The 19,764-nt window shown below is 36.0% G+C and overlaps 1 protein-coding gene across 1 annotated transcript in view; it reads right to left on the reverse strand.

Annotated features, from left to right (window-relative positions):
- Positions 1-4,357: 4,357 nt before the first annotated feature.
- Positions 4,358-19,764, reverse strand: part of Hil (peptidase hillarin) — a 157,919-nt gene continuing 142,512 nt past the window's right edge. The window contains exons 9-10 of the mRNA XM_083112399.1: positions 13,397-13,527; positions 4,358-6,473 (exon numbers count right to left, since the gene is read on the reverse strand). Of these exons, the coding sequence (XP_082968525.1) occupies positions 5,919-6,473; positions 13,397-13,527 (686 nt within the window). The 3' untranslated portion in view covers positions 4,358-5,918. The remainder of the gene's footprint in view (positions 6,474-13,396; positions 13,528-19,764) is intronic.

Here is a 19,764-nt window from a genome sequence, read left to right on the forward strand (position 1 = left end):
ACTGCAATGGGAAAAAATCATTCTGGGACTGCAATGGGATCAGAAGATACAAAATAATATGTGTAACTATGTGACTGATAAAAGCTTCATTACATGAACTATGACGAGTCAAAAGTCCTTTAACACCCCCTACAAAATGTAAAGGAGTTATCCTGGTCATGAAAGAAATAGGTTAGGCACAGGGAGATCCCTAGCTGTGTGTGTCAAGCTCAAGTCCGACACATTGTTGACCGCCATATAGAATTCAACGCAAAAATTTCAAAGGAAAGGGGGTGAAGTGATATACAAATCAGGCTAGAACTTCACGAAAAATGAAATGGCGAAGGTTTCTCCGAAGTATTTTTAACCAGCAAAAAGTTATTACTGCATGCTTGTAACCATTTTCTCCTTTTCGAGGTGTTAAAAACAAAGTATTAAGAATGCTCCTAACGTGTTAGCAACTCGTCGAGATGACGCTGACATCTTGGGAGAGAAAGAAGTATACACACCATTGCATATGATTTTAATCAGCAACATTCACCGAATACTTTAATAGTTGAAAATATTGGGAAAAGTATCTCAAACAATTACGTGACACTTCCTTTGGAATGAAATATTCTTCAGTGACGAGGCTAATTTTTATGTTCACGGTAAAGTTAATAAAAATTATATGCAATACCTGTGATTTGATAATCTACAGTACACAGATCCCAGCCGAATGGTTGTTGCTGGTAAGCTAATGATGTGGTATAGTGTATGGAGAATGAGAATGGTTCATCCATATTCAACAACGGAACCTTAAATGGTGAGGGCTTCTTCGATGTGTTAAGTGAACAGGTTTTTCATCCCTTGCTTACGGGATATGGCACTTTTCCAGAGTTTTGACACAGGACAGTATGTGACCACACTATGTGAACATTTTTGAAATTTCTAGGTAGATTGATTGGCAGACGGAGATCTATTAAAAGGCCTCCACATTCCCCAGATCTAACATCTTAGGAGGATCTTTACCTTCAGAAACATTTAGAGAGAATGGTGCATGCACTAAATGTCCGTGATATTGACCATCTGAGAGAAATCATAGTTGCTGCTTGCGATGATATTGCACCTGCTACATTGCCAAATGTTCTCTGCGTGTGTGAGAAACGTCAACGAGTGTGCTCACAGGAATATTGACAACACTATAATGTGCATATATCATAAGTGAAAGATATGCGTATAACGTTTTGCTGCCTAAGATTTGATATATCACATCACCCCCTTTCCTTTGAAATTTTTGCGTTGAATTCAATATGGCGGTCAACAATGTGTCGGACTTGCGCTTGACACATACAGCTAGGGATCTCCCTGTGCCTAACCTATTTCTTTCATGACCAGGATAACTCCTTTACATTTTGTAGGGGGTGTTAAAGGACTTTTGACTCGTCATAGTTCATGTAATGAAGCTTTTATCAGTCACATAGTTACACATATTATTTTGTATCTTCTGATCCCATTGCAGTCCCAGAATGATTTTTTGATATGTTTTAGAGTATGACATAAGGGACCAAATATATTTTTTTCACGATTTTTGGTGATGACATGTTTTGAGATATTCAGGGTCAAAGGTCAAGGTCACGTGACAAAATCATATGTTTATCGAAAGGTGGGCTTGTTATATATCCCTGTAAAGCTTGTTCAATTCCCTGTACAATAAGCTTTATTTAAGCTTCCTAGGCGAAATAGTGGCGGAGTTACAGCACATTTAGTATAGCTAAGCGGGCTCAAAAAGGGCAACTTATGCGAACTTTGACCTTGAATAATTTAACAATTACAAGATGCACGAGACTAAAAATTTTCATAGTTACTAAGTTCCATGCATAGTTTCAACTCCCCAAATTTCATGAAAATCTGAGATGGTCAGGTTGGGGGCTGTGTTGATTTTGCATGGAATGACTCTTTTGTAACTTAAGACAGGCAACCTAACCACACTAACAACATTGCAAGTGTTAGATAGACCTACATTCTGACTTGGGTGCTGCAGAAAAATAGGGATGGGCCGATATGAAATTTTGGCCGATACCGATAAAGTACCGATATAAAATTTACCGATACCAATAACCGATATTCTACCTATCCAATATAAAATTAGAAATGGTCCCTGATGATCCTGAAAGGTTCATTGACCTCCTTAATAAATGTGTAAAATTCAAGGTGACTGCAGTGCAAGAGAAATTGCATATTTAGACATTTATTTTTTTTAGAAATTAGGGCATGGAGATTATCCATAAAAATTACAACAAAATGGCATAATTTTGCACTAAATTATCAGATATTTATCGATATATCGGATCGGTAAAATAATCGGTAATTTTATCGATACACCGATATGCCTATATCGGCCGATACCGATAGAGTACCGATTAATCGGTCCCATCCTTACAGAAAAAACTCAAAACACTAAGGACGTTGTGAAATGAAAAAGTCTGAGAACCACTGCCCTAGAGGTCGTTTAGGCTAAACAACACATTAAAAAAATGCACTTTTTAACAGAATTACTTTTATTATTTCCACAAGTTGTTTAACAGTTTTGACTACAAAACAAAAGGCTCTATTATGTGACAGTACAAGTAGTGCAGATAGACAAAATCTGCTACTTCAAAACAAAAAGATCTTAAACAATGGCAGCCTCCACATTTCTTACCTATGCACCATTTCTTTGTAAGCATGCACCATATTCATGGTGCAAATTACTTGGGGGTAACATTGCCTCTTACATCTGTAAATCCTTTTCGTGTAGAATCTTTTTTTCTTTCTCTGTATTGGTATACCACAGAACCAAATTTTTAGTATATCAGGGGTCCCATGAACCTGGAAAAAGTCCGTTTTTTTTTTTTAATTCTGGAAAAAGTGTGGGAAATTGGATGATTTGTCTCCAAGCTCTTGATTGTAATATATATTTAGTGTGAAAATATTTTATTTTTCTTGATTTATTTTCAACAATGTTGTGCAGATTTGACCAGCAGATGAAGTTGAAACTAAACATTTAGATATTAATATGTTAAAGCATTATTGAGTGGTTTGGAAAATTATTTGAAAATCTGGAAATGTCTGGGAATTTGGTTTGCAAAATAAGTGGGAACCCAGTACATATCTTTAATTTCTTGAAAGATAAAAATTAGTTGACTATTTTCATTCCCCATTTAATAATTTTGTATCAGTGAGTAAATTTAGTCTCTATATACAATGCTTATTGGAATTACAAAGTATCAAGATTTCCCCTCCCCCCAAGAATATATACATTTTTTTTAAAAATGAACTAAATTCTGGACTTTGTTCCCCACACCAATTTCCTTAATTTTGAAAATTCATTTCTGTGTTATGCATTCCAGTATATGATTTTTTCATATTTTATTCTGAATAAAATTAACAGTAATATCTTGAAGTTAGGAAAAACTATGTATGAGGCAAAATACCCACTTGGAAATATGATCTGTACAGAAAAAAATATAGATGTGTGTGTGTGTTCATATCATATGTATAACTATCTATATATATAAAAATCTAAAATTAAAGCTCTCGGTGAATATATTGAAAAAAGTCATGCTCATTGTTTAAAACAATATACATATCAATACAATATGTGTCGTAAAGTAAGCACATGGTTGCCGACTGCTATTGGTTTATCTTTTTCCATGCAACTGTATAACACAAATAAGCTCTCATTTGAAATGCACTGGTAAAAAAATAGATCTAACATTCCCACCAATCTCAGATATGAGAACTGAATACTTATTTCTGCATGAACTGTTTTTTTTCTTTGTAACTATCATTGCAACTTGGATTTATCGTGTATTTAAGTACAAACTAGAGTTTCGGAAATTGGCAAGAAATGCATTTAGACAGTAATTTTTAAGAGAACTCTACCATTTTTACATTTTCTGAATAAACACAATAGTTTTATTAAAAGGATTAAACTAAACAATTACTGGAAATTACTATAGATTTTTTATGCATGAAAATACCTGCAAAGCTGTTAATACCAATGAATATCATTTAAAAATAATAAAAACAACATAGAAACCCTTCAGTTATGCATTTTGAAAGCACATTTTGAACAATATGCATTCGTAGTTATATCAAGTAAAGTAGTATGAGAAATTGGTAATTGCTATTGTCACGAGCCATCAACTATTTATCTGTTGATGTTTTTAAGTAATCCACATTACATTTGAGTCAGTGTAAAAAAAAGTTATACATTAACATTTGCTTAGTAAACATAACACTTAAAGAACAAATAACAATGTTGAGGTCCTACGTTCTTGATTATAATAATGATTGACTATATATTTTTATATATATATATATATATATATATATATATATATATATATAAATATTATATATGTATAAAACAGGTATAGGAGCCATTTTTCCCTTTGGGCAGATACCAAGTGTCAGTATTTAGATTTTTTGCTATGCTCATTGAAACCCCATTTTGCTTTATTCAAATAAAAGCAAGGTGAATTTATATATTAACTGCATGATAAAATATTCTACCATCCCACATGCTTTTACCATTTCCTTTGCAAGTTTTTTTTATGTACATTTCTATCTCCTACGGTCAAATGACCTTTTAAAACTGTACAAAAACACTCATTATTATACATTGTTGCAAAGGTTTAACAATTACCAAAGCAACTTGTATAATTGTATGTACATTACATGAAGTTTAAGAGTTTATATTAACATTTGTGATTTCTTCATGTTTATATAATTTCAAACTATTGAAAGAATTCAAAATAGTTTAATTCCTATACATATCACAACCAATTTTTTTTGCTTATACGTGTACGTTACTTCACACACTCACGTGACATGACGATGCACTAATTGTGAACAATATCCTTGGAAGCATATTTTCTTTATGTGCATGAATCATAACATGCACGTTTATTTGGAATGACACTATGAGAGATGGTATCATAAATAAAATATGGACATGAATATGCCATTGCAATATTGCTTTACACATAGTATGGTGTGAATGAATATTAAATTCTATCATACAATTGTATCATCCGTATTGTGTGATGGAAAAGTACATAAATATAGTGTTTGTGGTAACGATTTGTTGACATTATTTCCTGTAAACATTCAGAAAATTATTTTTCGAGTTAGTACCAAGGAAGAAATGAGCCATTGACACTGCAGTCATGATATTCAGTTTAAAAATTATAAATGTGTGAATATAAGTTAATAAATTATTAAAAAAACATTTTTTCTTAAGTTATTTACCCCAACGGATTCTATATCAAGCAATATCATTCTTGTTAATTCCCAAAATTTTAAATAAAATTTTCAAAAAATAATAATTAATGTGAAATGTTACAAATGCATCAATATTATAATAAAAATTAAGATTAATTTCATGGTTGCTTTTGATGAATTTGTAGTTTGGTTTTATGTTTTTAAATATAATTTTAGCATGCAGTAATTTTACGATGAAGTTCGATGGTTTAATCAACGCTGGTATAAAACTATTATCATTCTAACCTTTATAAGTGAAATTTTACTGGTGTAATTACTTTAGGAGAGTTAAGAAAAGAAAAACTCTCCAGTTTCTTATTTCTAAATTGCATCGGTTTTCAATAATAATTGTTGGGTGTTCCTGTGGTAAATAATCCATTGTCTAAAAATGTCTAAAGCTCCTCTTGAAAACTGCATAGTAACATGCTATAGAAAATATATCTGACTATTATAAATCATCAAGCAATTATGAGTGTTCCACTTTAGTATATTAAAGCTGTATCAACACTTTACTCCAAAGTAAAAACCATATTAAAGTCGATGAAGGCACTAGAGGAAATACTTGAAGATGACTGTCTGTAATGATTTGTGGATACATATGCACAGATAAACAGAGAGTACACATGTAATCTGCATCCTCACACCATCATCTAATTTCTCTTGGAAGAATTAATAAGGTACTTGCAACAGTGCGTGAGTAGATGTTTCTCCCCACTGTCTGGTTCACCTCCCGTCACTTCCCTCGTATAGATGTCCAAACCGTACTGTCCCTCTTCCGGAAAACTAATGAGGAAGGTCACGATGTCGTCGTGAACCGAATGAGAAACAAACTTGGCTAGTCTCTTCTCTTCGACTCCATTCTTGTGCAACGTAGCCATGAAGTCTGTGAGAGAACGCGACATCCTGAACTGCAGCTCGAGTTCCCGCCCGGCGAACACCAGAGCATCTTGGTGCGTTACGGGGATCAGACCGAACAGTCGTGTCGCCTTCATGGGTCCCCATTCTCCGCTAGCACAGTCGGGTAAGGGTACCATCACCGTTTGTAGCTCCTCGCACATGATCTTGAATTTGCACACGCTCTTGAATTTCATTGGCTCTCCTGTGAGGTATTCTTTTGGTGTCACGGCATTGGCGAAGATGTCCAGGAGGAAAGCCCCACTGCAAGGAGCATGTACACGGAATGCCACCACATTTCCAACGACAGACTGAAATAAAAATTACAAAATTTTAACAAAACAATTCTCATCATTGTCGACAGGTTCCAAATACAGTAGTGCCTCGCATAACGAATTTTATGTGAATTGTTCATTCTGTTTCCCATAGGTTACTGTAGGAATAAAATTAATCCTTTTCCTACTCCATGACATGAGTTTGGTGGCAGAACAGCCTCAGGCTGAACCTCACCCACTTAAATAAAGAATTGGAATTTGAAACCCGGCCCAAAATTGCAAAACATCGTTAAAAAAAATGGAGGGAATATCAAAAACACCATCACTGTAGAAGCTGCGGTGGTCTAATTGGTAGGGCAATCTGATTGTCACATGGGATACCTGGGTTCGTTTCCCGGGGTGGGTGATCTAAGATTGGAGTTTTCCCAGCCTTGTCCCTGCACAAAGCAGCTCCAGAGCTCACCCAACCTCAAATGAATGGGTACCTGGAGGGTAGAGGAGACTGAAGCATGGGGCTGATCACATCACCTCCAAAATGGCTGAGATAGAGAATATGTGGGACCCTATTCCCGAAGTGTGCCTTCATGGCACGGTGCTATATGCATGGGGAATGTTACTTAGGGAAAGTATTTCTTTCCAGGATTACATGTAGAATATCTCATTACTCATTCTTATTTCCACTTTCAATGCTCTGGTCAGTCTTCCTTTTAGTGCCTTTATAACATTGTTTATTATTATTATTTTTTGTTCTTACATGAATTGTGGTGAGGTTGCTGCTTGTGTATGAAGTAAAGTACCCCACGTGCCTGCTTAAATTCCGGACCATGCACACGTTTGTTATGTGCATGTTTGTTGTTGTGCTGAAACATGAAACTTTTCACTTAAAGCATTGCTTATTCCTCATGTCAACATGTTCAGTAATAATAAGTAATTTTTACATCTACTTTATTAATGGCACACATTCAGTTTTAAGACATTATTTCACTTCTAATCACCAGATGAGTTAATAATGATGCTAAGATAGGGCTACCATATTTTGAAATGCTAAAAAGAGGACATTTTCTTGGAAAGCCACACACACCATCAATTTATTCACAAACACGAAAACATTACATAAATCACACAATTTATCACCATTATATAAAATATTATTCTCCATGATATTATACTGCCACTAACCTAACCTGACTTTATAGTATTGAATAATGATTGGGAAGATTTTTACTGAACCATGATTACTGCCGTCAGTAGAAACACCACAATAAGCAATCTCATTATCTTGAATTCTCTTCATGGCACTATCAATAGAATGAGGACCTAGCACAGAGTTTACAATTGCTTCTGTTTTCGTTCTTGCAGTTGAGAACTTTCTAGCTACATTGGAATCAGGAAGTAATGATTTTATCAAGCTTGATGTGCAGTCCATCACTTTATAACTGTTGTGATGCTAACAGTATGAAACGCAAAATAACCTTCTGCAGCACTTACTTTATCTTCATGTTCACTGCCAGGTTTCGTGAAAAACTGAGTCAGTTTTGTAGGTGAAGCTTCACCTCTGACGGCTCTTTTGTGCTTTTCGCACTCCACGTGTGCTTGCAAGTCTAGCCCTCCTTTGTTTGCCACAGACACATATGTACCGGGTTTACAAACCATACACTCGCCTTCAAAATCGTCTCTACCACGTCTAAAACATGAATACTTTTCTTGTAACTCATTAGTAAACTTGCACTTTCTTTGAGGCATATGAGTAGCTTACACCGTTTTCGCAAACTCTAACTTTCACTTCAAAACACGAACAAACGAATGACGTGAAAATCACATCGACCGGAACTTGAAACTGTAACAACAAACGACTAACGCTTAGTGCATCGTCCAGTACTGCCAACATCAGACGTTTAATGATTCGAAAAGTTGTAACTTCGTGATCTCTGACCTATGATGATTGGATAAAAGTAAAAACCCGGACATTTTAACAGAAAGTAAAAACCCGCCCGGACGCAAATTTCAGGGTCCGAAAAGAGGACATGTCCAGGAAAACCAGGACGTATGGTAGCCCTATGCTAAGATGAATGTTGGGCTTTTTTTCTCCTGCTTTTTTAAAAAATTTCTATTTATCTGTTAAGTTTGTATATACAGAGTGGTCAGAAAGTTGGTGTACCCCCCTTTATTTTCGACACTACCTTACTTATGGTTTAATACTTGATATGGACACATACCTGATACTTTAGCAATACCTGTGCTACAGAAATGACTGTCTCCATACCAATGTTCTGGACACACAAACCATCAGGTGTGTGTCCACATCAAGAATTTAACCAAAACCATCTTAGTGTTGAGAATAAAGGAGGTAAGACCACTCTCTATATTTTTAATGTAATAGAGCAATTCTAGAGGTAACAGACCGACCAGAAGCAGTTTTATTTATATTTCTTTGTACACGATTCATGAAACAATGAAAAAATATAACAAAGGATATTTACAAGTCTTCCTTGCATAGCAAAATTTCTTCAAAGGTATTCTGCCAGCACTATATAAAAATAAATTTGAAAGTAAAAGACTGACACAATTGGCAACGTATGAATCTGGATTTTCTGTATCAAAGTTAGTGAAATAGTACTTGATGAGGTCATTTTTAAAGACAAACTTAGAGTTGAGAAAAACATCTATTTTACATTCACAATCTAAGGATGTTCTTTTAGAGAAAAGTACAGCACATGGCTCTTTACTGATATATAATTTTGACCATCAAGGTTGACATTTTTCTAGAGTTTCTCATTAAATTTCTTCTACGGTCAGGAGAAAATGTTAGGCATTTATTGAACACCACTGAAAACCTACAACTTACACCCTATCATGCATCATGTATTGCCTCATAATTTTTAACATCACCTGGTTTGAAGTAAGACTTGACATCACCTGGTTTGTCTGCCAATAACAGAATAGAAAATTTGGAACTTCACGATGTCTCTCAACGATTCCATAACAATGGCAACTTTCTTCTGAATGTGCACATAATAGAATTTGGAAATGAAATATCAGTTAAACCAAAAAGGTAAGTGTTTAAGAATCACTTAAAATTTTATGCTTATTGAAGTTCTTGTAAGTTGAATTGTTTTATAATCTTGTGATGTCTCTAGTATTGTTAATTTTTTTTTAGAAATTTCTAGGGAGAAAAAATGACAGGGTGATTAAAAGTTCAACACCCCTATAAAATGTAAAGGAGTTAGGCTAAGTTCAACTGGTCATGATAGAAACAGGTTAGGCCTAGGGGGACCATATAGGTGTGTTCCAAGCGGTTGTCTACTATATTGAATTCAACTCCAAATTTTTAAATAGGAGGAAGTGATGTGATACATCAAATCAGACTAGAAATGTAATGATAAAGGTTTTTTCGATGTATCTTTAACCAGTAAAAAAGTTATGATTGCAACACATGCGTCATTTTCCAGGTGTGAGAAAACGGTGCCAGAGTGCTCCTAATGCTTGAGGAATGCATCAACATCATACTGCTGTCTCGGAAGAGAAGTTCACGTGCCATCGCAAATGATTTTGATTAATAACATTTCCAACGAGATGCAGTGTCCGATGTGACAGTTGCACAATTACTCCAAAATTTACAGGAGACAGGATCAGTCAATGACAGGCGACTATAGGATCTGGGATCTGTCAAATGCAGGTTATCAGATGGCCAGTAATGCAGATTCTGCTTATTGGCTTCACTACAAACATAAAAATTGGCCTCGTCGCTGTGAAGGAAGGGTAGTGATGGAATTGGTCGAGACATCATTCACATTATTCAACTCAACAATCCGAACCATCCTCACAGATGATGTTGAAGCTGAAGTTTATAGGACTGCCATTTGTGCACTTGCAAAATCCGAATGATTGATGGTTGACTAACCCACATTGTTGTGGATAATTGTTTGTGCTACGGTTTGGCGACTTTGCAAATGAAGCCAGAACTGCTGTGGCTGTTCCTTCATTGGTGGAAGATCTGGGACATCCTGATCATCACTAGAGTAATTGTGCAACTGTCACATGCAACACTGGATCTCGTTGGGATGTCATTGATTAAAATCATTTGCAATGGCACGCAAACTTCTCTCACCAGACAGCAGTATGATCTTGATCTGATTTGATATACAGTATAATTTAAAATTAATGGTGCAACTTTACACAGTTACTATGGCGTTACTATTTATGATAGAAAATCAGACAAGGCATCAATATTAAGAAAAACTCTGGAAGTTTTATTCCCACTTAGCGGGCTTATTCTGCTTAGCCGATGCTCCACCAGAATCGCCAGTGTCGAAAAGAGAGAGGGCTTTTATTTTTTTACAAAATGGCTAATGACCAGTGGAAGGTGTATTGTGTGTTGGAGCTATTGAGCACTGATTCAATCACAATGGTGCAAAGACATTTCCGCATGTGTTTCGGTAGTAATGCATGTTTCACCCTTGCAAAAAATTTGCCAAAGTTACAACTGCAAATTGTTAGTGACTTCAAAACCATTGACGACGACTTGCTGTCTCGTGCTTAGCAAGTACTTGATTATCATTTGGACCTTTTCTACGTTATACGTGGTTCCCATGTTGAATCTTATAATGTGAGTCATGTGAGTAAAACTTCCATATTTCTTCTTTATATTGATGCCTTGTCTGATTTTCCATCATAAATAGTAACGTCATAATATCTGTGTAAAGTTTCACCATTCACTTTGAATTACCCTGCATCACATCACTCCCTTCCCATTTAAAAATTTTGAGTTGGAATTCAATATGGTGGACGTTCGCTTGGAACACACCAATATGGTTCCTCCTGTTTCTATGATGAACATTCGCACCCAGCCCAACTCTTCTACATTTTATAGGGGGTGTTAAGGGACTTTTGAAGCACCCTGTATATTCTCTTGAACTAGAATAATATTGGGAGATAATAATATATGAAAATGTCTGAAAGAACAAACGTAACATTCACAGAATATAGAATTTTAGTTTTATGGCACGCTATTATACACTACAATTGACTTGTTAGTGCAAACTGCAAACTAAGTCATATCTGGATTTATGTATGTAGAAGTCTGGGGCTAACATCATGAGGGGCCCCCTACATGGCCGTATTTAGAGGGTTTTTTTTAGGGTTCAACCCCCCCCCCCCCCCCGAAACTTCTGGCATATTGGATTAATGGAAGCTTAGAAACCAAAATTTGACACATTTTCAAAAAATTATTTGCAGTTTCACAAAAATACAACAGCGAGACAATTCTGAAATGATCGAGCTAGAATTTTCAAAGATTTTGAATTCTTCAATTTGAGCGAAAAGGGTTTAATTCTCAGAATCGCAGCCCACCCGCAACCCCTTCATTTTCACTTCTGCTGTCCTCTTTCCAGTGCTGTTCCTGCATCAGACTGAAAGTTCCCTTGTGATTGTCCCAAAATTCCCGTTCCAACTTTTAAATTCCCTGTTCGATAAGGGTTTAAAAACACCTTTATAAGAGTTCAAACCTAGGATATCCAGCCTCGTAGCGCATTACATTCACTACTCTTCACCCAGCGGTCGATATAGTTCATACATTTAACCTATATGCGGTCCTATAAAGGACATACTTGTATAGTGTGTAGTGGTTGTATACAATGTTGTTTGGTAAATATAGGAACAATATGAGCGTCGGAAAGTGGGATCGAACTGGTCCATAGAACCCCCTCGCCCCAATTTGACATCGTTTATTGCAAGTTACAAAATAGCAGAACGTTTGTTAGTTTTATTGTTAATAACGAAAATAATGTCCAATTAGTACTCGAACAGAATAACCAAAGAAAAATGACGTTAGATCGAAAAATTGAGGTTACAATACAGGCACCATGTTATGTTTTACCATTTAATCCAAAGAATAACTGATTCCACAGTTTTCAAAAATCCAAAAATTAAGTCAAACAACATAAACTTTATGACTAAAATTTCTCTTACTTTTAAAGCTTTTTCTTGAGGTACCTAAAACTTAATAACAAAATATAATAACTGTGCATCTCAGTACACACTGCATGAAACGTACAAAAATAATAATAATATAAAGAGTTGTGCTGCATTTTCACACTTCTGATGGATAGAGTAGAAAAGTCTCCTCAAGGATATAAGGACAGCAATAATAATAATAATAATAATAATAATACGTTTGTATCAATTAGTTATTTATAATGAAATTTTAATTATTATTAATTAATAATTATTATTGTTATTATTTCTATTATTCAAATTTCTTGCGATGCGCATGGGAACAATTATGAGTGAACCCCTTCCCCCCCCCCCCCCGAAATCTTTTCCTGCCTACGGCCATGGCCCCCTATAAACAATTTCAATTATAACTTTTAGGCCAAGTTATGTCAAATGGCTAGTTATATATTTTGCCATATTCCACATATCTCATTTTGTGGATATTTTTGAAGAAAAAATTCTCAGTGGAGAAATGGGTCTGCAGATGCTCTCGTAAGCTCATCCAAATTTGTGTGGCCATGTCAGAGCAGTGTTATTTAGAGCACATTAATGTCAGCTATCTGCATATGACAGTTCTGGAGCATCTTTTACAAGTAGAACCATCAACCTCCATGGCTGCGAAGCTAGGGGTCCCGGATTGGAATTCCAGCCAGGCATTCTTTGTGCATCAATTTCATCGTCCTCATCTTTGCAATTAGCCAAAAATGGCAGAAATGCCAAGTAAAATAAACCCAAGCAATTAATGCAAGTAGGAACATTGCAAGTAGGAAATTCAGTTTAATATTTTTTTAAAAAAAATGGAATGAAATTGTTCTAATATTTTCCCTGGTTTATTGGTATTTCTCATTTCATTGTATGATATTCATATTGCAGAAATTGGAGTGAATGAACGTGGTAATGGATAATTCACGTAATATTACCTTTGCCGTTGGCTGTACACACACACAAATAAATATATATTTACTGACCTGCATTACAAATCTCTTGAGACTGACACCATCAAAGGCATCTCCATCACTGTCATAAAATTTGAGGTTGTAGTGGAATATAAGACTTGATTGCATATGAGCTGGCATAGCAATTCTTATTGTAGCAGCACCTGAAATTACAAAATGGAGTAAATTCACAACAGAAATGTATTATATGATGCAAAATAGTTTTATGGTTTCTACCAGCAACACACATCAAATATTCCCATGAGATTATGGTAAGATTATATGTATTTTACCACTTTTTCATGTATATTCTAAAAACAAAAAACTTTAAATAGTGGAAAGATGAAGAATATATAGCACCAATAAGCAAAAAAAAAAAAAGAAGAAAAAAACATCATGCCATCTTAAACCCTACAATACACCTCTCCTAACATAAAAGTTTGTGTGGGAAGTAGGAGGTCGTCGCTGTCTACACTACTTAATTATTTATTTCAATATTTTAGCTGCATATTTAATACTTTGCATTGCTTTTCTGCCACTTTTGAATTGTGATTAGTATGAATTATGGTTTGAATAAGGGTCACTTGCAAAATATATATATATATATATATATATATATATATATATATTGGACTTGAACCCAGAACTTTTGATGGCGAAATTCCAAATAGTGCTTGGCCTGCAAAACAATTACATAGCATTGCAGGTGCGTGCAATGTTTACGGCGACTACAAAAGGAACTCTTGAAAATTTGTGTAATCAGAAAAATTAAACACATAGTGTCACTTATATGCAGACATTCGATTTTAAAATCAGATGTAATTGTATGTGATTGCGAATGTATGTGATTATTTTTACCAGAAAGAAATACTCATTCTGTTAGAGTACGAACTGTTTAACGAGGTCAATAGTCACAACTCAAACTTCAGGGAATGACTGAATAGAAATATGTTTACTATCAGTGTTGAATCAACAATCTGAGTTAGTTTTCTTGAATGAAGTCAAGGTTTGTTGGCCCAATGTTTACCACATAAGACTCGGTAGTTTTTTTTTTTTCCTTGTATTGGACAGATGGTTGGATTAATTTGCAGTAACATCAAATGACAATGTATGTGAAAACTTGTGTTTTCCATATTTCTTTCTCGAAGGGTGCCATATGAAAGTTCAATGCTGCCAAATTTATGGTGATTGTGTGAAGTTTCTTTCTTCTATTGTGTGCAAATTAATGACAGAAAGTGCATTACAGCGGTACATTGTAAATAAAATGCATCGTTAAGCAAGGTTACTTTGAAAATTCACAAAAGTTAAAGCAAAAACTAGATGATACGACATACTGAGTATCAAGCCCTTCTAAGTGGCTTTGAGTCACTTCTGGTTAATGAATCAATTCCAAACGTCACTTTATACTTGTCTTTTTAGACTGGCGTTCACTAATATTTCCCTCTATACCTCGGAAGGTTTATTAATCTCATACCCTTCCCATCTCTTGGTGGTCTGTCGTCTGCTGGAAGAACTTGGCAGCCATCACATCAGTGCTTCCCTGGTAGGAAAATGGGGTAAAATAATTATGATGACATTTTTTTTTAAAAGATTAAGTTCAAATGGAAGTTCTGAGCCTCATAAGCCTCCTTCAATGTGCCTATGATGCTTGCGTGTGTGCAATTGGAGCAAATGTGTGAAGGAAATCAAAAGCTACCTTGGCCTTACTGTGCATAAAGTCAACTTAAAACAAACTCACGCACTTTGACATGACTTAAAACGCAAATTCACTACACCTAATGTTTGTATTTGGTTATTTAGCATCACTTTTCTATTTAATTGCGACGGTAAGGCCTAATCTTTTATACTATCTTCTATAACATTGGACCATTTAAAAGTGAAACTTCATAGATAATTTGGGATTTGCAAACAGGGATACGGATAGATAAAATTCAAGTTTCTTGCTAAATTATCACTCACCTTGAAATAGGTTAATTGTTTCGTCTGCACTGAAACAACACTTCAATCTATGCATGTGTGTATTGCTTTACCCATAATCAGTTGTTACCCCAAATGCCAAAGACACTGCACCTCATTGTGGCTCAATTTAATCAAACACTTTGTCTCCAATTTCGTTTTCAATTATACTTAAGGAGAAAATCGTGTTGTTCTGAAAAAGTGTGAGAAGCTTCTTCTATTATGCATATGTTGCTCGATGTTCGAAATGGAAATTCCTAGCTTGGGGGGGGGGGGTATGCTTGGACATGGAGACAATATTGAGTGGAGGGGATGTTTGTGCAAATTATCGTATTGTAGGTTTATGAAAATGTTCTTAACTGTGGGATAGCATCTTCCACGTCCCACACACACACTTCGAGCACTGATGTTGCTGATAGAAGAGAATAGGTGGGGCACCAAATTTTCCATTTCTTTTTTTTTTTCTTGTCCCTTGTGGCAGGGGGTTTGGAAGGGATTAGCACCTTCAATGCTTAGCATGGGCGGAACTTGAAACCTAACTTTGGGAGGGGAGGGCACATAGGCGGAGTTCTAGGGGGCTGGCTCCCCCAACTTAAAGAAGACTAAAAAAATAACACCTGATTAAGTTCAGTTACTACATTTTTGTTATGAAGCCATACAGCAAATCTTGACGTTTGGCATGATGGCATATGCTGCGCCGCAATAGCGGGTCTAGACGATTTGATTTATGTGTACAGTTTGAAGAAAGAAAAACGTAAAATGACTTTGTGTTGAGTCAACAGTTACTGCTGAGGCATCAAAAGAACTTTTCAATTTAATTTTTCTAAAATTTCTGAAGCTTACTATTGTACTGTAACTTTTTTAAAGTAATGCGAGTATTGTAGAGGAGAGGAGGGTATTATGGAATAGTCGGGAAATATGGAATACCAAGGTTTTGGCTCTATTCGGTGCTGCTATCACGTGAGAATACCATGAACTACTCAAGAAAGACTCCCATGATGCAGTGCAGTGAGAGCTGACCGCTTGTTGTTGTGTTACCACTCGCTACAGAACAAAGTGTGTTTCGTGATTTTCAAGAGTTTCTGCAGGTAAGTTTTCAAACATTTTAACCTACTAGTACACATGTGACTGGAACATTGATGTTAAGCATAATATACACTAAAAGAATTGTAGTTTGTTATACTGTGGTCGTTTTTTAGCTGACAATGTTTTGTCCATCCGTTTAAAGGTTCATTTTCCAAGATGGCGTGTCGGGTATTATAGAATACTAGGTATTTCATAATACCCGACGTAAAAGTATAGTATTCCATATAACCCGACAAAATATACTGAATAAAAATTTAGTTAAAAAATGAGTTTTGCGTATAATATTGATAGCTAAACAATAATTATTACTACTTACATAAATAGTAATATAGCCTAATTTAAAACCAAAGTACATTTTTTTAAAAGCTAAATCCATTTGAATGAGTTGAGTTTGAGTTGGTGTTTTAAGTCCACTTTATGCACAGTAAGGCTAATCGGGACTGGACCTACAGTTTAAAGTGGGATCCAAACCGCTTGTGCCTCCACCGGGTATCGAACCCGGGACCCCTTGATTACAAGACAATGACGCCACCACTACGCCATGGGGAAGGCCCTCATTTGAATGAAAACAAAACACAATTTTTCTGTTATTTGAAAATTAGTCTACAGTCTAGACCTACAAATAATTTGTTTTAAGATGTGTTTTATCTATTTAAACCTACCCCCCCCCCCCTTAGTTGCAAGAGTTCTAAATAGTCTGTTTTTTTTTCTTTTCAGATATGCCTAGAAAGAAGGAAGATGAGGGAAAGAAGCGAAAGCTTTGGTGTGAGACGCAGATGGCTAAGGCTATAGAAGCTGTTCGTGAGAAGAAGATGGGGTACCTTAAGGCGTCCAAGGAATTCCAGGTTCCCAGAGCGTCTCTCTTCCGCCTTGTCAACAGTAAGGAGAAAAATGCAAAGGTAGCAGCCTCAACTACTCTTGGCCATAAGCCAGTTTTTCCTAAACAACTAGAAGACAAGTTACAAACATATTTAGTTGAGATGGAGGCCATGTTCTATGGGCTCACAAAAAGGGATGTCTGCAGTCTTGCCTATCAACTTGCGGTTCGCAATAACATACCCCATCCATTTAAGGACGAAACTGCTGGCAAAGACTGGTTCTACGCTTTTATGAAAAGGAACCCGAAACTTTCAGTTCGTAAACCCATGGGTACATCTTTTGCCAGGGCCAGGGGATTTAATAAAGAAGAAGTAGACAAGTTTTTTGACCTGATCCTAACAGGATATTTAATGTAGACGAAACTGGTTTGTCTGTGGTGCAAAGTAAAGTTCCTCATGTAGTAGGCCTAAAAGGAAAGAGACAAATTGGGTCCCTTACTTCAGCCGAAAGAGGTTCTCTCGTAACCATCATTCCCTGTATGAGTGCAGGAGGTGACTTTGTCCCGCCTCTTGTGATATTCCCGAGGAAGAACATGAATGAACAACTTCTTAGAGGTGCTCCACCAGGGACCATCGCATCGTGCCACCCGTCTGGTTGGATACAGACAAACATTTTTACTAAATGGTTTAAACATTTCATTGATGTAACAAAACCCTCAGCTGAGTCACCTGTCCTGCTTCTCCTTGACGGCCACACAACCCACAAGCGTAACATTGACGTAATTAGTTTAGCAAGGGAAAGTCATGTTACGATTGTATGTCTACCTCCCCACTGTTCGCATAAAATCCAACCATTGGATAAAACCTTTATGAGTCCATTAAAGTCTCACTATAGTGAGGAAGTGAGATCTTTTTTAAGGCATAGCTCAAGGCCCTTGAGTATTTTTGATATGATGGAACTGTTTGGCAGGGCCTACCTTAAAGTACAACGTGGGGACATAGCAGTAAACGGCTTCAAAGTGACTGGTATTTATCCTGTCAATAGAAATGTTTTCAGCAGTGAAGATTTTATTGCTTCTACACTCACTGTTCCTAGGCCTCAGACTATGACACCCACAACTGACCCTCTTCCATGTTCGTCTACCAGCTCTGATTCACCTCAACCCTGTTCTCCCAAGAGTCCTGATGTGGTTGTCCCTGGTACGTCTAAGTCAACAAATTTTGTCCTACCCATAGAGATATCACCACCACCTCCAAAAAATCAAAAGTCAAATAGAGGCAGGAAAGCTGGATCTTCTTCTATAATAACCTACTCCCCATATAAAACACAGTTAGAGGATGAACTGAAAGAAAAGGACAAAAAGAAGGAACCAGAAGCTTCAAAACAACAAAACAAACCGAGCATTCAAAGACCCCCCGTTCAGAAATTAAACTTAGACCGACCTTCTAGACCTAAACCTAAAAGAGATGACTCCAGTGTTAGCAGCGATGCATCGATCCATTCTGATGTATCATCTGTAATGGACTTCATGCCCTCAACTAAAGAACCGGAAAACAAAGACGCTGAATGTATCTTCTGTGACGGAAAATTCTCCGAAGATCAACGCGGGGAAATTTGGATTCAATGCTTCAGCTGTTCTCTGTGGGCTCACCTTGACTGTACCGGAGCAGAGAAAGAAGATTATATCTGTGACTTTTGTAAATAGACTCGAAGCAGAAATGAGTTGCACATAATCTTAGAAATATGGTTTTTATAGTTCAAAATAACTATGTTTTATGAAGTCTCATTAGTTTTTCAATGGTTTAAACCACCTATTCCATATTACCCGACTATTTCATATTAGCCTCCATTTGTAACTTTTTTTAAAATATGTTTTTTTTATAACAGCAAAATAAATAGTATTTTTCTTACAAGTGACACTTCATTACAATTAGTTATAGTATGTACTCATGATGATTTTGGGTATTTTATTCAAAAACTAGTGCAGTTATTTTTAGAAATGTAAATGGTATTCCATAATACCCTCCTCTCATCTATCAATAAAAAAATAATGAAATGCAAAATGCAATAATCGTACTGTTTTTCTTCTTTTAAAACTGACAACCAATATATATTTGTTTACTTAAGCGAGGAAATTTAACATTTTCAAATCTAAAAGGCCTAAAACGTAGTGTTTTTAAGTTTTTTTAATTTCCGGGGGAAGGCCTCCGGACCCCTTATAAACTAGGGGATATTCAATAACCCTCAGGTACATCATATTCTTCTCCCAGAGTCTGCCATCCGAAAGCAAATGCTCAAACTCCGGCCATGGGAGGGCAGAGTCTAATGGGGGGGGGGGGGGTAGAATCGAAAATATTTCTATCCCATAAAAATAGCATCCAGGATTATTTTGCTAACTGTTCCATTTATGAAATCATAGCTAGAATTTAGGAATAGGTGGGGGATGGTTATATGGCGACTTAACTGGGTGGATGCACGGATTGTCCATAAATTTCGAAAATTCCTCTCTGTCTGTCCTCATTTTTCACGTATCTTTCGCT

This window comes from Lepisma saccharinum, chromosome 26 (assembly GCF_977018435.1).
Source record: "Lepisma saccharinum chromosome 26, izLepSacc3.1, whole genome shotgun sequence".
Classification (NCBI taxonomy): domain Eukaryota; kingdom Metazoa; phylum Arthropoda; class Insecta; order Zygentoma; family Lepismatidae; genus Lepisma; species Lepisma saccharinum.